At 39.8% G+C, this 23,117-nt stretch overlaps 1 protein-coding gene across 6 annotated transcripts in view; it reads left to right on the forward strand.

Moving 5' to 3' along the window:
• PCCA (propionyl-CoA carboxylase subunit alpha) overlaps window positions 1-23,117 on the forward strand; it is a 361,328-nt gene that overhangs the window by 86,046 nt on the left and 252,165 nt on the right. For all 6 annotated transcript variants that reach the window (XM_027557904.1, XM_027557902.1, XM_027557903.1 and 3 more), the window contains exon 7: window positions 13,546-13,677. In XM_027557904.1, the coding sequence (XP_027413705.1) occupies window positions 13,546-13,677 (132 nt within the window). The remainder of the gene's footprint in view (window positions 1-13,545; window positions 13,678-23,117) is intronic.

The following is a 23,117-nucleotide window of genomic DNA, read 5'->3' on the forward strand; positions in this document are numbered from 1 at the left end:
GAGCCTTACTACAGTGGTTTCCTAGACAGTGCAAAATAAGGAAGTAAATAAATACTTAGCATTGTTATTGTTGCCCCACGGGCATGGCTGCGGTCCTAGTGTGATTAGATTGACTAGTTTTCTGTGAATATGGTTTCCTGTGGTCATGTATGGATGTGGGAGTTGGACTGTGAAGAAGGCTGAGCGCCGAAGAATTGACGCTTTTGAACTGTGGTGTTGGAGAAGACTCTTGAGAGTCCCTTGGACTGCAAGGAGATCCAACCAGTCCATTCTGAAGGAGATCAGCCCTGGGATTTCTTTGGAAGGAATGATGCTAAAGCTGAAACTCCAGTACTTTGGCCACCTCATGCGAAGAGTTGACTCATTGGAAAAGACTGATGCTGGGAGGGATTGGGGGCAGGAGAAGGGGACGACAGAGGATGAGATGGCTGGATGGCATCACTGACTCGATGGACGTGAGTCTGAGTGAACTCTGGGAGTTGGTGATGGACAGGGAGGCCTGGGTGCTGCGATTCATGGGGTCGCAAAGAGTCGGACATGACTGAGCAACTGATCTGATCTGATTGTTATTGTTAATATTAGTGCATTCCTCGTTCTTTTACTCTCTTCAAACTTTAAAAAATTATTTCCTACCTAAATTTATTTCTACTTGGGTCATTCCGCTACATCTTATTGTCACTATCTCTTCATTGTATCCTTGTTAATAACCAGAATAAAGGGTGAAGTAACAGGTTGGCCACTCAGACTAATGCTGAGTAGGGTAAGGAATTACTTAGTTACTCTAGGCAATTAACTGAACATCATGATCTCTGCTTTTTTTTTTTTTTACATTCCATTCATTATTTGAAATAAGCTTTCTAATGTAGGCTGTACTAGAGCACAGCAATTAAATCTGCTAACAAGACAATCCTCACTGTAGGTAGAGCATGCTTTATTCAAACCATATGACTCTTGTTTCCATCCAGCGGTGGTATTGAAAACTTGATGTGTTCCAGAAAGCAGTAAATTTAGTACAGTATGTGGAAGGACTTCTAGTTGTAGCAAATTTTAAAAGAAATTCGAGTTTTCAAAAGAGAGTACATAATTCAGATAATGTGCCAGACTAATTGAAAAAGTTTAAAAATTAAAGTTAATATCTAATGTTTGGATTAAACACAAAATCTCTAGCCTTTCACAAGTTTTACCAGCTTACTACTAACAGTAAATGTTAATGGCTTGTGAGGAATGAACAGGAAGGTGAGCCAGGAGGCATCTACATTAACATTCCCTTATGCTAATTGAAGTATTATTAAATCTTACTTTTTTTTAAAGACTTAAACTGTAAAATTGCTCATCTAATTCCATAGTTGTTATAAGGTATATTCCAGAATTGAACTGGAAAAATTAGTTTTCAATCCAAAGTACCAATCAATTTTAGTATTCATGAAACAATAAAAAATAATTTGATCAGGGAAAAATGAAAGCAACTCATTTTTAATTTTCAGATTGTTGAGCTATAAAAGTATTTCGTGTGACGTGCAAAAGAAGGAAATTACATTTCATAACGAAATAATTCCTATGACCAGGAGAACCTTAGCAATACACAACCATATTTAATTATAAAGCTTCCGTGCTGGGATTCATGGGGTCGCAAAGAGTCGGACGCGACTGAGCGACTGAGCGACAGAACTGAACTGAATCCTCTTAAAAATACATCTAGAAGAAATACTTTAACATTTGTGTCTGCATCTTTTTTTAAAAAAATTTATTTTACAATAACATTTATTAGAAATATTGGAGCACAGACATATTCCTACAGGTAGTCCTGTTAAATAGTAATTAAACTCTATATAATCATTGTATTTAAAATAGAATTTCTTATGGGTTTTAGACAACTGGGACTTCAAATCATGAGTGTCATAGTTTGTTCAATCCAGTACTTAATGATTAAGAGTTCAAGGTTTTACATTAATAATTTTATATGAACAAATTTAAATTTTTATATATTCAAATGTTATTTTATTTATTTAAATTATTTATTTACATATTTCAAACATCACGTAAGAAGATCAGTCTCTATGAAAATTCAACAAGAAGTTCACAATTGTGCCTGCATCTTTAATTAAGGCATTATTACTGTTGTTGTATTACAAAGCAAAAATAAGCTTAACTTCTGGAAAATGCCAGGTAGCTAAATGCTAACAGTTTCATCCAAGCAAATTTAATGTCATGAATTGATCATCAACATTTTCCTAATACTAAAAAGATATATATTCTAATATTAAAACCGGAGTTTCTTGAAAGAAAGAAGGCTAAATTTATCTCAAAGATCGACTTTTTAGTTAATTCTAATTTTCTGTGTTTACTGCTAAAGAAGTTACTGAATTCATTTTCTCTGGGTGTCTTCTCTTTCGCTTTTCTTTGATTCTGACCAGAGCAACCAGTCTGAGATTTTACATGATAAAGGAAGTCTGTGAAACGAATCCTAGAAACCTCTTTTCTGTTTTCTCACATAACACCTCCAGGCACCAAAAAGACGGAATACTTCATCTGCATTCTTAAACATTGGGAATTTAGAATGCTTCTTTCATCTGGAAGTGTTACTGCATTTACATTTCCTCGAAGATAAAAAAAAAAAAAGGTTAACAGCCCACTCAGGTTTCTGTTAACTCATCTCTTCTTAGTGTCCTGATCTGCACACAGAGAGTGTAGAATGTGGAAGCTACTACACAGCCTCTCCTTAACAATCATGGAGACTCTGGAGATAGTTATCAGTGCTGATTACCGGGAAATAAAAATAAGAAATCAGATGTGCACAAAAGCATGGCAGACACTAATAGACTTCACTCTTAGTCTTTTAAAATGAAAGGAACATTTCCATAATTAATAGCAGGCGGATTCTTTACCCGCTGATTCACAAGGGAAGCCCAAGAATACTGGAGTGGGTAGCCTATCCCTTCTGCAGGGGATCTTCCCTACCCAGGAATCGAACCAGGGTCTCCTGCATTGCAGGTGGATTCTTTTACCAACTGAGCTATCAGGGAAGCCCAGTACAGAATATAGAAACCTGAATTTCTAAAAGTAGAATGTTTTCCACCTGAGCTTAAAAAGTTTACCCACCCAAACACAAAGATATTTAGATATTTTTAGTTTGTTTATTTAAATGATTTCTATTAAATTAGTACTGAAAACCTCTTCTTTGCCCTAAGAACCTTTGTCAGAAACCCACATCATTTAGTAAAAGGCACTTAACAGTTTTTTGAGTTGACAATAGCTGAAGAATAGAAATGGAAACCATCCCACTCACTGTCAAATATTAGAAATAGAAATTGTCCTATTGCTGTTTTGTCTACTTCCTATGCATGAAAAGCAAGGTTTTATATTCCTTAACTAGAAAACCTGACTTCTGCCAATTGTTACAGTGTGAAAAGTTACCACTATTCTATTTCCCTAACTAAATATTGTACATGGCTATGATCTGGAAGTAATAACATCACTTGAGTGCATTGGGCCAAGTATACACTTAATACAAAATATACATTAGACTGAATGAAATCCAGATACTGGTCATATCACAAGAGAAGGACACAGTTTCCTTTGGTTAAACCAAGTCATAGTATATACAGTGTACCCTCAGTTAAATGCAGCTTGTAAGCACGTCAGTAGATTTCAGGTGATCTTGCAGTTAGCATCCCAAACAAATTGAAGAACTTTGCTGGTTTATAAGTTTATGTTGAGAATTTTAAAGAGCCTTTTCTTCCCCTTCCACTATCCACCCCCAGCAACAGTCAAGTTCCGTAATATTCTTATCCTAATGAATCACTGTAAATTGGGTTCTTAATTTGCAGTGAACAGACTAGCGCTTGAAGAAAACGACTCCTACAAACGTAGGGGGTGGGGGCTGATGGAACCTTCTTCTGGGTGGTTCTGCACCTCTCTCATGGACGCCCTGCAGTCAGTGTGGAGGAAAGCGAATTAGGGTTTGTATCCTGATCTTCTCGAGTGTGCGCACTGTACAGCCTGGGACTCCCAGTAAATGCTCATGCACACCTTGGACCCAATACTGGGGGTGAAGACCCGGCCGACTGGTGTTTACCCATGACCGTGAACACTACGCTATGAATGTTTTTCCCATCTCTGTGTTCACATGTTCTCCTTTTTATTTCTAATTATTGTTTTGAAAAGTACCCTGAGGGTAGGTTCAAAGCCAACTACCCAGACAGGTTTCAACACTGATGTCATGATCTGAGAGGAGAACCCTTCTATCTTCTACACAGTAACTTGTTAGAGCCCAAGTGCCAACTTGGCTGAAATTCCTTCTTGGTACTGAATTGAGGTCTTTGGTTTTAACTTAAAAAGCTGAGTAACATTGCATCAAAATACCAGAAGTGGTCTCATTGGAAGCAAAAACTAAATAAATCAGTTTGTAGGTTGCATGTGTGACATTTGCAATATAGTATAATATACTGTGATCCAGTGTTAGTTGCTCAGTCATGTCTGACCTTTTTTGACCCTGTGGACTGTAGCCTGCCAGACTCCTCTGTCCGTGGGATTTCCCAGGCAAGAATACTGGAGTGGGTTGCTGTTTCCTTCTCCAGGGGATCTTCCCGACCCAGGGATAGAACCCGTGTTTCCTGCATTGCAGGCAGATTCTTTACCATCTGAGACACCAGGGAAGCCCCACTGTGACCAAGAATGTAATGGAACGCAGCTTCTGGCACCTGATCCACAGCGAGCAGGGTTTGCCACCGGCAGTGAAGCAGAGGCAGTGAAAGAGAGGGGAGGACGGCTGGAGGACGGGTTCTCCCCGAGGGGTTCTGGTTTCATCCCAGATGGGACAGCAGTTCGGTCCTCCTCCACTGACGGACCAGTGTTCCACTGCTCAGAGAAAGCAGTCCAAGCTCATCTGTGACTTTAGCGGTGCTCATGGCCACAGGAAGGTCTTTTTTTTCTTTGCAAAGAACTAGTCAGACGGAATTCCAAATCAACCCTCCCTCCTGTCTTCTTGTGAGCTCTTCCCGGACCTCATCCATACAGCACGATCTGTGTATTCTGGAAGCAGCGATGCTGCCAAGGCTGGATGCTGTCCGTGTCATCCCGCAAAGGTGATGCTTCTCTACTTCATCACTGTTACTTTTTACCTAGAGTGGCAGCAGTTGCTGACAGTTCATCAGGCTTCAGTTTGTACAAAATAACCATGTACTGAAGCCTTCCAGCCAGACATGAGAATGCCCCTTCCTTCCTTCCCTGCCTTTCTCTCCTTCCTTTCTTTATTCTTTTTCTTCCTTTACTTCCCTCCTTTTCTCCCTCCCTCCCTCTCTTTTTCCTCCTCTCTCTGTCTCTTTCTTTCTTTTTCTTCCTTCCTTTTTCTCTACCTCCTTCCCTCCCCCTACCTTTTTTAAAAGCCAAAAACAGGTCCCTGAAGAGGTTAGCAAGCTTGTCTGAGCAACACCTCACTTCCTGGTCCCAGTGTTGGTTTTACTCCTATAAGCTGGTGGCTACTCTGAACACATTCTCAAAATTTTTATTTTGGAAATAAAAGGCAGATACAGAAGAAAACTACACAGAACACACGTGGGCTTGCTTAAGGCGAATAATCATGTAACCATTTTATAGGTTCGGATGTCAGACATCAGCCCCAATAGTAGAGTGCCTGTCTACATGACCCATCCCAATCCCAACCTCCAGTCTCTCCCTGTACATACAAACTGCTTTGATGTTTACAGTAATCCTTTTCTGGCATTATAAAACAATCGTATTGTCCAAGTGTGCCTCCCTGGACTTTGTGATCTGTCTTGCCCATTTATTTTCAATTTTGATATGTCTTCTAAGTTTCTCTCAAGCCATAGCTTCTCCTTGCATACATTTCTCTTCCTTTATAGTTTATCTGTTGAATAAACCTTGGGCTTTTTGACCCATAAAGTGTCTCTCAGTCTTGATTTAGCTGATGGGATAATCATGGCATGTAATCATGGCACCCTTCAGTGTTTCCTGCAGGCGGGTCCCATCCCTGAATCCAGGTTGCCAGACTTAAGTTTCAGTTCCTTTAACCAAGACTGTAGGAGGCACAAGTCTTGTTAGTGGCTTTTAAGGTCTAAGCAGCCTTTGACGCTTACTATTCCTTCATTAGATTGCAAAAATGGTGATATTTTAATTCTAACATCTTTTGCATTATTTAATTGGAGTATCTTTATAAAGAAGCTCTTCCCCTCATTGTTTGGTTTCCTAGTGGTGGAATTCATATAGAAAGAGCAAGATAGTGTATAATTCTTTACCCTGGTTTGTAGTTTTTGAGGTAGTAAGTTGGTTCCTTACTCGGTTAACTTCCTTCAAAGTTAACCAGGTCTTTGTAAAAGTATCACTATGAAGTCATAGATTGAGACATGTTCTGTAGGTTTAAGTCTGCTGAAATTACTAGTGAAGCTCCAGTTGCCACTGTTTGGCTGGAGGGTGCCTGAGTTGGCTCCTGATCTTCTTGACTTGACTCTCATAATCTTTTATAGCTTCTCAGCCCTGATAAGATATTCTAGGCTCAAGTACTGTATTTCTTGCTCCAGGCCTTTAATCAGGTGACCTTTTTAGATGCATTGGTTTCTTTTAATGGTATTTGGAGCAATGGCACTCCACTCCAGTACTCCTACCTGGAAAATCCCATGGATGGAGGAGCCTGGTGGGCTGCAGTCCATGAGGTCTCTGAGGGTCGGCCACGACTGAGCGACTTCACTTTCACTTTTCACTTTCATGCATTGGAGAAGGAAATGGCAACCCACTCCAGTGTTCTTGCCTGGAGAATCCCAGGGACGGGGGAGCCTGGTGGGCTGCCGTCTATGGGGTCGCACAGAGTTGGACATGACTGAAGCGACTTTGCAGCAGCAGCAGCAGCAGCAGCAGCAGAGGGTAAAGCGTCTGCCTGCAATGCGGGAGACCCGGGTTCGATCCCTGGGTCGGGAAGATACCCTGGAGGAGGAAATGGCAACCCATGCCAGTACTCTTGCCTGAAAAACTCCACGGAGTGTCGCTTGAGGAGTCTGGTAGCCGACAGTCCGTGGAGTCGCAGAGTCGGACGCGACTGAGTGACTTCGCTTCACTTTCACTTTCACCTTGTGTGGCAGGCATGATCATCGCTGCTAATAGTTGTTGTTTCTAGGCTTTTTTAATTTATAGGCAAAGCAAATAAAATGTGTATTCCTAGAATTTTAGCATGTTTCATGTTACACATGTTTATTACATATACTTTATGTTATATTAACTTATAGTAAAAGAATATATGACATCAATATAGTTAATATGTGTGTATTTAGATATAATGCTGACCTCAACCCCAAGTAGGGTATATATAACACAAATTTAATATCTAAAATAGATATAATAAATATCTACATCAATGAAATATGGAACAGTTTTGTAATAGGTGGTGATATCAAACTATAATTAAATATAGCCTGTATTTTATGTGAGATAGGAATACGAACTGTGATTATAGTAATACTACGTTGGTCAAAAAGTTCATCTGGGCTTTTCCATACGATGTTACAGGAAAACTTGAATGAACTTTTTGGCCGAACCAATACTTTCAACTAAAATTCATGATTATAGAACTTTTACTTAACCTCTTCTTTGTTAACTTGTATCTTTATCCTTCCATAGTTAGAATTCTGACTTTCATGGATAGAAGAAATGATATAATTAAAATACCTCCTAATTATTTGTCAGTAGTACACACACAGCAAAGGATAACAATTATAATACCAATATAAAAATTTACTGAAAAATTTAAAAAGTTTTACACATCTCCCTATTCTCCTACACTTCCAAAAATAGTTCCACTGTATTTATAATGCCAGAAAATCCAACTATTGCACTTGCTATATTCGTGTTCTCTTCTTAGCCTTCATTTAGGTTTGGTTCAGCGAGTAACTGCAGAGTTAGTCTCCAGGTTAGTCTCTCTGTAGCTGTTTTGGTTTCCTGAAGCTCATTCTCTAGTATGGGCAAACCGTTTCTGTGAAGAGCCAGATAGCAAGTGTTTGGGGCTTTGTATGCCGTGTGATCTGTCGCAAGTTCTTAGTCTTATGGTGGGAGTGAGAGAGCGGCCATGCAGCGTGTAAGCTAGAGCGTGACTCTCCTCCAGTAAAACTGTCTTTCCGTTTCATGTAATTTTCACATGTCATGATATAGCACTCCTAAACTTCTTTCCCAAACAATTAGAAATGTAAACAATGTGAAATTGTCCTTAGATTGTGGGCCGGTTGGGAACAGGTCGTAGGCCAGGTTTGGTCCACAGACCAGTGTGCAAACCCTTGTTCTGTTGGATTCCTCACAAGGCCCTGAGTTCTTGCTTGTTGTTACATTTTTCTCTGCCCTTTATACTTGGCGGTCAGTTGTGTTGGATTTAAAATCCTTGGCTCATCCTTTCTTTTCTTGAATGTCTTATTCAGTGGAGTACATTATTATATTTTGTCATGATTTATTGCTGTCAAATCTGGTGATAATTTAAACTTCTCTTTTGAACAGGTTACTTTTTTTCCTTTTTAAGTGGTCTTGCTGGAATGTATCATGGTACAATTTGCTCTGGGTCGAATTTTTCAAGTAGGCTGTGATGTTTAATAGTTAACTTTCAATTTTAAGAAAATTTGCTTGAGTTTTGGGTTTTAGAATTTTTTCTTAGTTTCTTTTTTCCCCCAAAGACTCCTCTTATTCATATGTTGGATGGTCTCTGTTTATTTTTGGTATTTGTCCTTTTATCTTGAATCTTAAATTTTTTTTTTTTTAAAGTTTCTTCCTTTGACTTCCTATCTCTTGTGAGGCATTATTTGTTTTCTTTATTCACTCTAATTTTCCTCTAGTTTAGTCTTGATTTCCAAAATTATTTTCTTTTGCCTTTCTAATTCTGTCTTTAGGTCTGTCACCTCATTTCTGAGCATTTCTGATTCTCATTTATGTTATTTCATGTTTTCTTATTTTAAAATGTCTTTCGGTTTGTTTTGAAATGATAGGTGACACTGATCTGCTGTGTTACCATGTCTTTCTCATGCTTTTTCCCTCCATGGATGTTATTCTAGTTCTTGTTTTTTTCTTATGAAAACTATATATGGGATTTTACCTAGACACTTTTATTTTGCTTAGTTTTATGCGTGAAATTAGTTTTCCCATATATTGCTTTTAAGAGAGCTATATGGTTTTTAAAATGGTGATACATGCTTAAGAAGTTCAAATATTTGACAGGGATAGCAGGAAAAGATTTATTCTGAGGTCATGAAAAGATGAATTAATCTTGTAATTTCTTTTATTCTTTTTGATGCTCATATTGTTATCAACACATTCAGTGGGTAGCCGTTTTTATATAATATGTGCTTTTGAGATAACTATGTTAATTTTTTGAAAGCTTTCTCACTGACTCAGTTTTTTTAATCTCATGTGCTAACTTCTCTGCCCAGTCAGAGAAGGCCCAGAAACTGGCCTTTTCTACGAGAAATTCGTTTTTCTTTTATTAGGAATAAAAATTAAAATCCAGAATCTAGGTACTTTAGGCAATTTGGCAGTTTTTTCATAGCTATGTCTCCTGTCTGTCTGACCCTGTTTTTACAGTTTATCCAAGTAGTAATTCTTTATGAGTCTAAACTGTATACATGAAAAAAAGAATCTGAATTCATAGTATTGCAATTTACTGTCATGGAATTTCTAAGAATGAATTATATATCATACATTCTAATTTTTACAGATGATTATTTCTGTCCTGCATTCGTAACATAAAGCCTATTGTAAAATAAATCTCTTTCCTTAACATATTGCTCAGACTCAACCCTTTTCCCCATTTTTTATCAAAATACAACCAGAACCATGAAATCACAGAATTTAGAAGATGAAAACAATGTTTTGTTTTTTTGCCATTAGGAACAGTGGTTTCAGCTTTTTGTAATTTTTTAACGTATTACTATAATGATGTGATGATGATGAAAAAAAATTCCTCTTTTTCATGACCATTATACATTTACCTGTATTTAGGTATTATATTTGTCATTCATGGTAAATTTAAATGGTCCTTGAAAAGCCTAGTTTGAGAAGTAAATTTTATTGCTTTGTCACGTCAAACAGGTTTGCTGGTGATTAAGGAAAACGAATAAGAAAAGATACAGGGTTAACAGTGGAGTATTGAAAGCTTATTAGTGCATAAATTTTGGCCTTAAGTTCTAAATCACACAAAGGACTCTGGTCAAAAACTTAGGACTTCTGAAACATGCTTTGTCACTTTGCCATTACCATACATCTTAGCCTTGCTTTTTTGTCAAAGAATGATGGGGGTCAGGAGCTATGATACTGCTGTCTCAATTTGCCATAATTACATTTAAAGGCTAACCCAGGGAGTACTATCCAAACATAAGAAGATAAAAAGGAAGTTAGTCCCTTGAAACATCTGTTTGAGTAGTTACTCAGCGTGCCACTGGCTTTTTTTCTTTGTGTTGAACGGCAGTAAGAATAGTCACTAAAATGCTTGATGTGCATGTTCTTTCTTGGTAATTTTGCATTTTGGGGTGAGTAATTTTCCTCAAATTAGAATGCACGAAAAAAGCCTAGTTAATCAGTGGTTCCTGGCCGTTGTTAATCAGAAGTTTTACTGTATAATCGTAATGTATTTTGGATGTTCTCATTTTATGTCATTTCTTCAGCTCTTTGTGTGGGTATACTGATTACTTGATTACATCTGCCTGGCACAGTGGTATTTAAAACAATTTATAATAAAAATTCCTCCATCTTGGCAAGTAAAATGAGAATATGGAAAGACAATTGACAGTTGAAACACGATCGTTTCCTCTTGAGTTAGCGTTTATTGGGTGAGGTAAAGAGAAGTGAGCATGACTGTTGCTCTAGTGCAAAGCGACTAGTTGATCCTTCCAGAGACACAGAGTATGTGGGGTGCAGTCCTTCCATCACTTCCCCTCGAGCAGAGCGGTTCAGTTTTCTATCTGCTGTCCGTTTTGGGGGTTTCACATATGATTTTCTTGCATAAGAAAATGAGTTTCTGTTAAAACTGCATAAAAGCATTCGATGGAGATGTACTTCATGAGCACCAGTTATGGCTGAGGAGATTTCCCATCTGGCATTCAGCTGTAGTGACACCGGGCTTCTCTTGTGGTTCAGATGGTAAAGAATCTGCCTGCAATGCAGGAGACTCGGGTACGATCCCTGGTTCGGGAAGATCCCCTGGAGAAGGAAATGGCAACCCACTCCAGCATTCTTGCCTGGAAAATCCCAGGGACAGAAGAGCCTGGCGGGCTACAGTCTACGGGATCGCAAAGAGTCAGACACGACTGAGTGACTGACAGTTTCGTGGTGACACTAGTGACTGCGGGTGTTTGCATTCCTGTAGTGCGTATGGGGTCCTGTGAACCTAGCTGTCTTCCTATTCTAGTGTTCTCTTTATCAGGACTTCTGGGTAAGAGGCAAGAACTAAGAGTTGTGGCACTCAGCTTCCTGTTTAACATTATTTTATTCAGTCCTTCCATCAAACTGGCAAGGTGGTTATTATCCTGTTATCCCCCTTGTCACACAAAAGAGGCTTTAAACTCAGAATCCTAAAAATTCCTCTTTCTTCTGTTTTGCTTTTGGGTCAGAGTGAGTGCCTGTGTTTTGCTTTTGGGTCAGAGTGAGTGCCTGAGTTTAAAGGCGTTAGCTTTTCTGTACATTTTATCTGAGTGACTTTATCTACAATCTTTAATTTCCTCCTGTTAGATGCCTTTAAACATCCAAATCTTAGCCTAGACATATAACCTTATACATCTTATAAGGCCTTATAACCTCCAGATGTCTCTGTTTATCTCCTGAACATAGGCACTTGACTATCCCACACTTGACTGGCTCAGCCTTTGTAGAGTTGAAATTGTCATATCATCTCCCAAATATTTATCTCCTCATATATTCCCTTTGTTGATTCCCTGTTATCTTTGCATCTCCTGCTTTTAATGTTCAGTTGCTCAGTCATGTCCAACTCTCTGCGACCCCATGAACTGCAGCACACCAGGCTTCCCTGTCCTTTGCTGTTATCTCCTAAAGTTTACTCAAACTCATGTCCATTGAGTCAGTGATGCCATCCAACCATCTCATCCTCTGTCATCCCCTTTTCCTCTTGCCCTCAGTCTTTCCCAGCATCAGGGTCTTTTACAATGAGTCAGTTCTTTGCATCAGGTGGCCAAAGTGTTGGAGCTTCAGCTTCAGCATCAGTCCTTCCAATGAATATTCAGGGTTGATTTCCTTTAGAATTAACTGGTTTGATCTCCTTGCTGCCCAAGGGACTCTCCAGAGTCTTCTCTACCACCACAATTGCAAAGCATCAGTTTTTTGGTGCTCAGCTTTCTTTATGGTCCAGCTCTCACATCCACATAGGACTGTTGGGAAAACCATTGCTTTGACTACACAGATCTTTGTTGGCAAAGTGATGTCTCTGCTTTTTAATATGGTGTCTAGGTTTGTCATAGCTCTTCTTGCAAGAAGCAGACGTCTTTGGGGTGAATCCTCTTTGCCATGATGGCAGAGAGCAACCAAGCAACACACTGCAGCAGCTACTCTGGATGATATTCCCATCAGGAAAATGAAGCCAAGAGCCTTTTCAGGCTGCAGTGCCAGTAGATAGAATATGAGATGTTAATTATATGATTTATTCTTTATACTGACCGTGGCCAGAGATGGTGAGAGAATCAACAGTTAGGCACCTTGTTCCAGTGATGCCCTGCTTGCAATCTGATTTTTGCTTTTTCGTATCTAACCTCAATTCTCTACCCAGTGACCACATCCTTTACCTCAGCAAACCCCTTCTTTATTTCTCTAGACTGTGCTCTACAGTGGCACTAACTCCATCATACTCTGTTCTGTTCCTTATTAGTGTCCATGAGCTTTTTGTTTACTTTAATAACATCAACACAGAGAGATGGGCCTATTGCTGGGGAACTAAATGTGATTTTAGTAGCTTTTATTGAAACCGTTAACTCTACCTGGTAAATTGCTACTGTATTCTTTATTCAGTTCTTGTAGTCACAAGGATATTAAAATTCCATACTTTAATTTGTCTCTTTCTCTGAGGTACTGGTGATCTGTTTCATGTCCCCTTGAATTAATTGATATCCTGTGATTTTTGTCTACGTTATCCCCTCCACTTAGCTCAAAGTCTGACAGAGAGTTGGTGTTCATTGAAAATGCACTGTGCTGTGGGTCATTGAGAATACAGAGATTTGTAAGACATTTGAGAGGTGAATTTACTGTTTAGGTGGCAGAGTACTAGATCCAGCTCCAACACCACAGAATTTGCTTTTCCAAAGAATACTGTTAATATCACATAGGAGTTCTTTTAATTATTTTTCTCTGACCTGACTTTGTTTCAGGTATCTTTGCACACTTACACTATATGAAATACTGTATCATATATTGTAACGTGTTGGCTCAAATGCTTGCTTTTAAGTTGTCTATGGCCTGTGAGTAACTAGTAAGTATACATACGGGTTTTCATTATGAAACTGTGACTCCATATCAAGCACTGTGATGTTTTTGTTACAGATTTCTACTTGCTTTTCTCCACAGGCAGCAGAAGATGTCATTTTCATTGGACCTGATACACATGCTATTCAAGCCATGGGTGACAAGATTGAAAGCAAATTATTAGCTAAGAAAGCAAAGGTTAACACAATCCCTGGCTTTGATGGAGTGGTCAAGGTGAGAAACTATTTTACTCTAATCTTTCCAGTACATGTCCTGAGACCAAACATTTTGTCCAAAGTGTAAGATAAAATGCAGTTTTTGCTTTTTAAAATATTCATGTTGGATTAAAAAAAAACCCGTGTTGTTTACACTTGGATTATTTTGAGTGGCACAAGTTAAAAAGAGGAAGAAGCCACTTAAGCATTGTATTTAATGAGTATTTGACTTTCATAGGAGAAAATTTGGTGATATAGAAATGTGCCGTTAGCTATATGGATTTTGTTAATTGGTGGTTTTTCTTTAATGTTTGAAACATGATGTTGCTGTGTCTTTCCGTTGAGCTCCTGTCCATATGCATAAAACATAAGTCATACACGTGTTTCTGGTGGAGAGTGGTATAGCTGTGTGTCACTGTAGATCCCAGGGACATCTCCTCAACAGCTTCTGCAGCAGCTTCTTCTAAGGAAGAACGGCAGAAGTCAGAGTGTATGTCTTCCCTCCCTCTCTACACTTCTCCCCACCATCAAGGAAAAATTAATTCATTTTTTTTCTCATGAGAAAGGAGTCTCTCTGTAGACTTTCACCTTGCGATTTGAATTAGTCTGGAAGACCTTTTCATCTCAGTGTTTCTTATTACCCTTTCTGAACTGGGCGATTCTTCATCATTGTGCTGGGTTATCTCACGCATAACAGGATTGTTGGCAAGCTGGGCCCCTGATTAGGAAGTATCCTCAACTTCTTGTCCATATTTACCTGTATTTACCTTAATACGTAATCATCCATTTTTTTTCTTCTTTCGTCTTACAATGAATAGGATATTTCCCATCCTCCATAAAGCCAGATGTCCCAGATGTCAGCTGTATCGCCCTCACGGGCGGCAGTCTTCACTGACGGTGTTTTCTTTCTTCCATGTCTTAAAACTCTCCTTGTCTTTTAGCACCCTTCCATTATCACTGCTGTTAAACGAGCTCAGTCAGTCAGAAAGGTACTGACCCCTGAGCTTAGTGAGTAGCGCGTGGTGATAAAAGAGGCCGGTGGTCCCTCACACCACGGTGCTTCCAGTTTGTGGGGAGAGAAATTGTCTTCCTCCTCTTCTGAGAGCACGGGAACCTCTTGTCGCACCAGGGCTGCCGCCTTAGTTCTCCGTCCTTTCACAGCCTTAGAACAATTGTCCTCACTTGGTGTCGTTTTCACACTTTACCCCTTAGCTGTGGTCTGCATCTTTTACAATATAAAACTGTCCTCAGTGACTGGTCTATAAAAAGTGTAAGTAGGACACGGATTTCCCCAGTTATTTTTCTGGGCACTTACACAACAACTTACACAATTTAATTTCAGAGATTAAAGATCAGGAGAACTTTATGTGCTAACATGTCATATCATACATATGTTACACTGTGTTTAGTTCAGTTCAGTTGCTCAGTCGTATCCGACTCTTTGTGACCCCATGGACTCCAGCACGCCAGGCCTGCCTGTCCATCACCAACTCCTGCAGTCTACTCAAACTCATGTCCATTGAGCCAGTGATGCCATCCAACCATCTCATCCTCTGTCGTCCCCGCCTCCTCCCGCCCTCAATCTTTCCGAGCATCAGGGTCTTTTAAATGAGTCAGTTCTTTGCATCAGGTGGCCAAAGTAATGGAGTTTCAGCTACAGCATCAGTCCTTCCAATGAGTATTCAGGACTGAACTCCTTTAGGATGGACTGGTTGGATCTCCTTGCAGTCCAAGGGACTCTCAGGAGTCTTCTCCACCACTACAGTTCAAAAGCGTCAATTCTTTGGTGCTCAGCTTTCTTTATAGTCCAACTGTCACATCCATACATGACTATTGGAAAAACCATAGCTTTGACTAGATGGACTTTTTTTTTTTTTCCCCCAAAACAAGTGAAGGATTTATATGAAATTCAAACTTCAGTAATGCTCACCATTTAGTATAATCTGATGCAATTTTCATACCACAAAGACAGTATGGGTAATAAAGCCAAAAATATCTACCCCTGGCCTATGACATACAACAATGCCCTTCTAAACTGTATTTTTATAGTATAATAAACTTCTAAACTATAATTTTATAGTTTTACCTATTCTTCCCCCCTTTTCTTCCATATTGGGCATGAAAGTTAAGTAGCTCAGTCATGCCCGACTCTTTGCGACCCGTGGATTATAGCCTACCAGGCTCCTCCCTCCACGGGATTCTCCAGGCAAGAATACTGGAGTGGGTTGCCATTTCCTTCTCCATAGATGGACTTTTTAATAAGCTGTCTAGGTTGGTCATAACTTTTCTTCCAAGGAGCACGTGTCTTTTAATTTCATGGCTGCAGTCACCATTTACAGTGATTTTGGGGCCCCAAAAGATATCACCTTAGAACTGCATATCTAGTTGCTACTTAGACAAGTTGACCTGATGACATTGAGACACCATAAAAGTAACAAGTTGGAAGCCCACCTCATCCTCTTCTCTCTAGCCAGGGACTGCCATTTGATGGCTCCATGAACACCTGTTTTTGTAAATAAAATTTTATTGGAACACAGCCATGCTTTTTCCTTTACAAGTGTCTGTGACTGCTGTGCCATGAGGATGGCCGAGTTGAATAACTGTGTCAGAGATGCACAAAGCCTGGAATATTTACTAGCTGGCCTATTCAGAAAAAAGTTTGCTGACTCTTACTATAAGCTTCTCATTTTTCATTCTTTCCTGCCTGAGAAAATGCCAGCATTTCACCAGCTAGAAACTCAGGAGTTCTTGATAAATATTGCTGAAGAGAATTACTTAAATATCTTTCTGATCTGTTACCTTTTTTTTTTTTTTTTTTTGGTCCTCACGCTAACTCCAGGTTCCAACTAACATCATATAGACTGGATTACTTCACCAACCTTCTAAGTCCTCTCCTTGTAGCCAGTCTTGGTCCCGTTCACTTACTTTTTGACACTAAAACTTGAGTGATGTTTCACATATCCTGATTTGATCATATGCTTGTGCTTAGAAACTCTTCAATGATGACTGATTTAAATCCTTTGAATAGTTCTCCTGTGTTTGTCTCTTCAAACTGAAACTGTGTCAGCTTGCTCTTTGTATCGGATGAGCCAGTCTCCTGTGATATCGTTCAGATTTTTGAAACTTTTGTGCCTAGTTCTGACATGGGTGTATTGATTCTGCTTCAGTCTTTGCTCTTGATTGTCTTCTCCACATAGTTTCGGTCTTGGCTTAAACATAACATTTCTCACAGAGGCATTGCTTGACTGTATGTATTACGTTAGGTCCTCTACTATATATTTTCCCTGAATTACCCTAGTGGAGGTGATGGAATTCCAGTTGAGCTATCTCATATCCTAAAAGATGATGCTGTTCAAGTACTGGACTCTATCTGCCAGCAAATTTGGAAAACTCAGCAGTGGCCACAAAACTGGAAAAAGTTAGTTTTCATTCCAACCCCAAAGAAAGGCAATGCCAAAGAATGTTCAAACTGCCGTACAATTGCAATCATTTCCAATGCTAGCAAGATTATGGTCAGAATTCTTCAAGCTAGACTTTAGCAGTATGTGAACCAAGAACTTCCAGATGTACAAGCTGGATTTCAAAATGGCAGAGGAACCAGAGATCAAATTGCCAGTACCTGCTGGATCATAGAAAAACCATGGGAATTCCAGGAAACCCTTTACTTCTGCTTCGTTGACTGTGCTAAAGCCTTTGACTGTGTGGATCACAGCAAACTATGGAAAATTCTTCAAGAGATGGGAATAACCGGTCACCTGACTTGTCTCCTGAGAAACTGTATGCAGGACAGGAAGCAACAGTTAGAACCAAACATGGAACAATGGACTGGTTCAAAATTGGGAAAGGAGTACGTCAAGGCTGTATGTTGTCTCTCTGCTTATTTAACTTATATGCAGAGTACATCATGCGAAATGCTGGACTGGATAAAGCACAGGATGGAATCAAGATTGCTGGGATAAATATCAGTAACCTCAGATATGCAGATGACACCACCCTTACGGCAGAAAGTGAAGAGGAACTAAAGAACCTCTTGATGAAAGTGAAAGAGGAGAGTGAAAAAGCTGGCCTAAAATGTAGTATTCAAAAGACTGAAATCATGGCATCTAGTCCCATCACCTCATGGCACATAGATGGGGAAAAAGTAGAAACAGTGCCAAATTTTATTTTCTTGGGCTCTAAAATCACTGTGCACAGCACAAAATGAAAAGATGTTTGCTCCTTGGAAGAAAAGCTATGACCAACCTAGACAGCATATTAAAAAGCATAGACATGACTTTGCTGACAAAGGTCTGTCTAGTCAAAGCTATGGTTTTTCCAGTGGTCACGTATGGATGTGAGAGTTGGACCATAAAGAAGGCTGAGTGCCAAAGGATTGATGCTTTCTAACAATGGTGCTAGAGAAGACCCTTAAGAGTCTCTTGGACAGCATGGAGATGAAACCAGTCCATCCTAAAGGACATCAGTCCTGAATATTCATTGGAAGGACTGATGCTGGAGCTGAAACACCAATACTTCGGCTGTCTGATGCTAAGAGCTAACTCAGTGGAAAAGAGCGAAGGTAGGAGGAGAAGGGGGCAACAGAGAATCAGCTGGTTGAATGGCATCAGTGACTCAATGGACATGAGTTTGAGTGAACTCCAGGAGATAGTGGATAGGGCAGCCTGGGGTGAAAGACAGCTTCAGACAGTGGTGTTGCTAAGAGTTGGACACAGCTTAGTGACTGAACAACAACAATCCTATACTTCATTTATCGTGTTTAAAACTGTTTACTCATCTATTCAGTAGATATTTAACATAGTACATGCTGTTTTGTGTAACATTGTTTGAAGTGCCTGGATATAGTAGGGATCAAACTAGACCAAAACCACCAAACTATTCCTGCCCTCATATAACATATGCTATAGAAGGAGAAAAACAGTACACAAAAAATAAGAAACACAGGGCAGGGAATGGGGAAAGGGCATGCTCTAGGGTAGAGTTGACTCACAATTTTAACGAGGTTTTGCATGTCAGGTAAGGCCGTCACAGGGCGTGTCATGTGATAATCAGGGAGAAAAGCAAGGTTTACTGAGTAGAAACTGTTCACAAGTGCCAAAGTAATGAGGTTAAAGAGTACTTGATGTTGAACAAGTAGTATGGAATTACATGACTGGAGCCATCAAGGGAGAGAGAAGAGGTAACAGGGGTAAGATGTGTAGCAACAGCCTCGTTTTATAGCCCCTTTTGCCCATTGTAGAGGTGGGTTGAGTATCTACTTCCGGACAGTAGGCTGCTTGCTAACAAGGGTTGTGCTGTTTTTTACTGCATCGCTTGCACGTGGTGCCTGGCACAGAGTGAGTGCTGACTAAGTATTTGTTGGATGAATAGTGTTCTAGGAGATACATTTTATACACATACCGTTGTATATAAATTATCTGCCATTTAGTGCCTGTTTATTAGACACACTGAAAGAGAACACCTAACTAGTAAAACCAAGAGAAACAGTAAAACAGACATTAGAATTGACCCGCATGTGCTGTCTCTCTAGATACTAAAATTGGCTGAAAAGACTATAAAATAAGTATGACTACTGTGTTAAAGAAATTTGGGGGAAATGTGGAGAAAATAGCTAAACATATAAAGAATTTCACCAGAGAATTTGAACCTACTAGGAAATTAAATAAATCTTCTATAAATGTAAATACTATATATGAAAATAAGAACTTTAGATATGCTTAATAGTAAGTGAAGCAGAATACAGGATTCATGTTGTAGCATGCATGAGTATTTCATCCCTGATTTTATGGATGAGTAATATTCCCTTGCATGACAATGCCACTGGGGTTTTTTTGTGGGGTTTTTTTTGGCTTGTTTTTGTTGCTGTAAGAAATGTATTGGGTTATTGTTTCTGTAGGAAATGTGTTTGTAATTGGTTAGTGGACATTTGAATTATTTTTAGTTTTTGGTGATCGTGGATATTGTTGCTGTGAACATTTGTGTGCAGGTATATTGTTGAACATCTGTTTGAAGTTCTTCTGGATATATACTCAGGAGTAGAATTGCTGAGTCATAATGAACCTTCCAGGCATTTGCGCCTTTGTGTAATCCCCTCTTCTTCAGTTTGCCTCACCTCCTTCACTCAGAGACTATGGCAAAGGGTGATGGCGTGTCACTCCCGTAATTAATTACATTATATGGCAAAGGTGATGAAATATAATTGTGTAATTGTGTTTTATCCAAAAGACTCCTTTCTGGGAGACGAGAGAACAGATTCTAGGTGTTGGCTTGATGATGAAGGCAGCCATATTGAGGAAACCCACATGGCAGTGAATGGCAGACACCTTTTGAGGATCAAAGTGAAGGTGATCTCCATTCCGAGCCAGCAGAAAGGTGGGGCTATCAGTTCCCCAGTCACAAGGAAATAAATCCTGCCAGTCCCTTGGATGACGTTGAATTTGTCCCCATTTGAGCCTCTAAGTGAAAGTGCCATCTGGCCCATACCTTGATCGCAGCCTTGAAAGACCCCAGGAAGAGCATGGTAAGTGTTTTCTTGAGTAGGGGGTCAGCTTTTGGGTTTTAGTCCTTCCTTACATTCTCATCTGAGAGAGTCTGAATGTGTTAGTTACTCGGTCGTGTACTACTCTCTGTGACTCTGTGAATTGTAGTCCCTCAGACTCTTCTGTCCTTGGAATTCTCCAGGCAAGAATACTCAACTGGGTAACCTTCTCCAGGAGGTCTTCTTGACCCAGGAATTGAACCTGGGTATCCTTCATTGCAGGCAAATTCTTTACCATCTGAGCCACCAGGAAAGCCCAGCCTTTGGGTAGTGGTTTTCTGAACCTTGATCTATTCAGCCCTAATACTTCTGCCAGTATAATTGTATGTTTATATACATAAATAAATAAATATATATATAGAGAGAGAGAACAAGAAATCTGGCCTTCTTGAGATATTCAGTTTGGGCTTGGAGTCCAAATTAATTTTGCTTTGATGAGTAACAGAGTCCTCAGGAATTCAAGGAAGAGGTCATTAGGAGAGCATTTGATCTAAAAATTCTATTTGCATTCTTTCTTATGAGTCAATGAGTCTAGTGTCTCATAGGAGAAAGGAGAAGTGAAGTTGCTCGGGTGTGTCCAGCTCTTTGCGACCCCATGGACAGTAGCCTGTCAAGCTCCTCCGTCCATGGGATTTTCCAGTCTAGAATATTGGAGTGGGTTGCCATTTCCTTCTCCAGAATGTTCCTTGAGTAAAGATTCAAAGCTGGTTACTGGCACATGGAAAATGTGACAAGTATTAGAGATACCTGTTATCTGAGTACTTTGTTGACACTCAGAGAGGGCATGTGTAACAATGGTGGGGTTAAGGTTGATAGTGTACCAGCAGTATCAGTAATTAGTAATTAGTGAAATTTCTCCTTTTGAGTTGATGGGTGAAATGGGTACTTGATTCACTTTTGAAACACTGTCTGTTACAGTTTTTTCCTTCATTTTCTTGGCTAATACCGAGCAATTGTTTACTGATTGTCACTTCTGGTTACAAAGTCTGCTGGTGTCTTTATCAGAAGACTATATTAATATCTGGAATGGGAGCATCTGATTTTATCTGTAAGGGCATTAGTTTATTCTGGGCCTTATTCTGCTTTTGTTTTGAGGCTCCTTTAAAATGTATGGTATGAAATTGAAGACCTGAAAATGTGGCTGTTTTCCATCCAGTTTTTATTCATGAAATTTCCCATTTCTGGTTTAAGGCTGCTCACAAAACATGAAGAGAGAGCTGGGGTTGCAAGTGCTTCAGGATCTCCCCTTGATTCCTGTCTAAGGGCATTAAAGAGGCCATCTCTGGTGTCTCCGAGGACTTTGCTCTCTCTGCCAGCAGAACTGCACTAGAGCCCAGCGTAACTTCACAGGCAGATTTTGGTGGTAGTCTCCCAGAGACCTTGCCCATCATGTACGGTTTCTCTAAACCTCTGTTTCTATGTGGTTAGGGGTCTCAAGTCACTCTCAGGGTCTTCTTCTTCTCCCCGTTAATCCACTATTTTCTACCTGAGGCTCTTGCTAGCAGTATGAACCAGGTGATATAAACTTGGGTACCTTAGATTATACGCTCCTAGAATACTCTGTTTCTCTATAAACTTCTATCTTGTGGAGGCTTTGGGAAATCTTTGATACTGCCTCTCAGTTCAGAATGAGATCGAGGTTTACTTCAGCCATAGGGACTTGCCCTCATTTGACAGGTTTCTGGTCAGCCAGGAGAAAAGGGGAACAACTCAGGGGAAGGAAGAACAGGGCAGGGGAGAGCGGAGGGACATAGAATAGAGAAACAGGAAGAGCAGGATAAAGACCAGTAGGTTTGAGAGAGTTGTAAGTTTTTTGTGTTTTTCATTTGGCTTTTTCTGTGCCTTTGCTGTTCTCTATGAACCTTGTCTTCCCTGTGAATTTCATAAGGAAACAGATTTGGCATTTGAATTTCTTCTGGAAGCTTCTTCATGTTGATTTAAAAAATGCAAAAACTCTAGATGTTTGAGAGTTTGCCCCCCTGTTTTTCCCTAAGGGGCATCTCAAATGAACCACTGATAACAAAAGCTTTTGAAAGAATCTATTGTAATTCTAAATTATGCTTGGTGAAATCATGCCATGTAGAAAGATAAGAACCCGAGTTTGAGTTACAGATTTCATTTGTTTGAGGAGAAGTACAGTACTCACAGCACAGGCAGCCTGAGGCAAACCTTCTGTGAACATCTTATACTGGCTCATCAAATTGTGGTTGGCCATCTCGAATCAGAGACCTGGCTGTGTGCAGGGCCTTGGTGGTTGAGCATTTGGAAGGGAGATCTACCAGCCCCAGACTCCCAGGGACAAAAAACAGAGGAACGTCCTCAAGATTTTCATATGGGTTTCAATGCAGATTTTATCCTGTTTGAACACCCTTGAAACCTTCTGAACTCACTGGCTCCTGGAGCCTGCATGAAGGTGAATTTCTAGGTCCCATGATCATCTGCTTCCCAGTGAACTTGGTCTTATGGACTTTGAACAACAAAAAAAATGTTGATTCTTTTGGAGCTCTCCCCTATGTGAAAGTTTTCTTCATATTGTGGTTGGGGAGATCCCTGGGATGGCCCCCCACTTCAAAAACTGCAGTTTTTGAAGCTAGGATCTGGAACTGTGGCTTTTAGCAGGCCTTGAACTGATCCCAGTGAAACCTCCAGAATTGCCTCAAAATGCTAGTGCCCTTTACTGTAGTAGGTGCTATCAATCATAAGCTTGGTTTTGCTTCATCAACGGGTGTTCTTGGTTTTCTTTTCAGGGAGGCGTCATTCGACAAACTGTATATGAATTTCCAACCTCTGTTCATTTGAAAAATAGGGAAAAGTAGAAAGTTGAGGAAAAGAAATCCACTGTTTTTCACTATTGTCTCCTTGTATGCCTTAGGTGATTTTTAAGATCCTCTTAATACTCTTAAATAATGATGGATTTTCATTGC

This window comes from Bos indicus x Bos taurus, chromosome 12, assembly GCF_003369695.1.
Source record: "Bos indicus x Bos taurus breed Angus x Brahman F1 hybrid chromosome 12, Bos_hybrid_MaternalHap_v2.0, whole genome shotgun sequence".
In the NCBI taxonomy this organism is placed as follows: domain Eukaryota; kingdom Metazoa; phylum Chordata; class Mammalia; order Artiodactyla; family Bovidae; genus Bos; species Bos indicus x Bos taurus.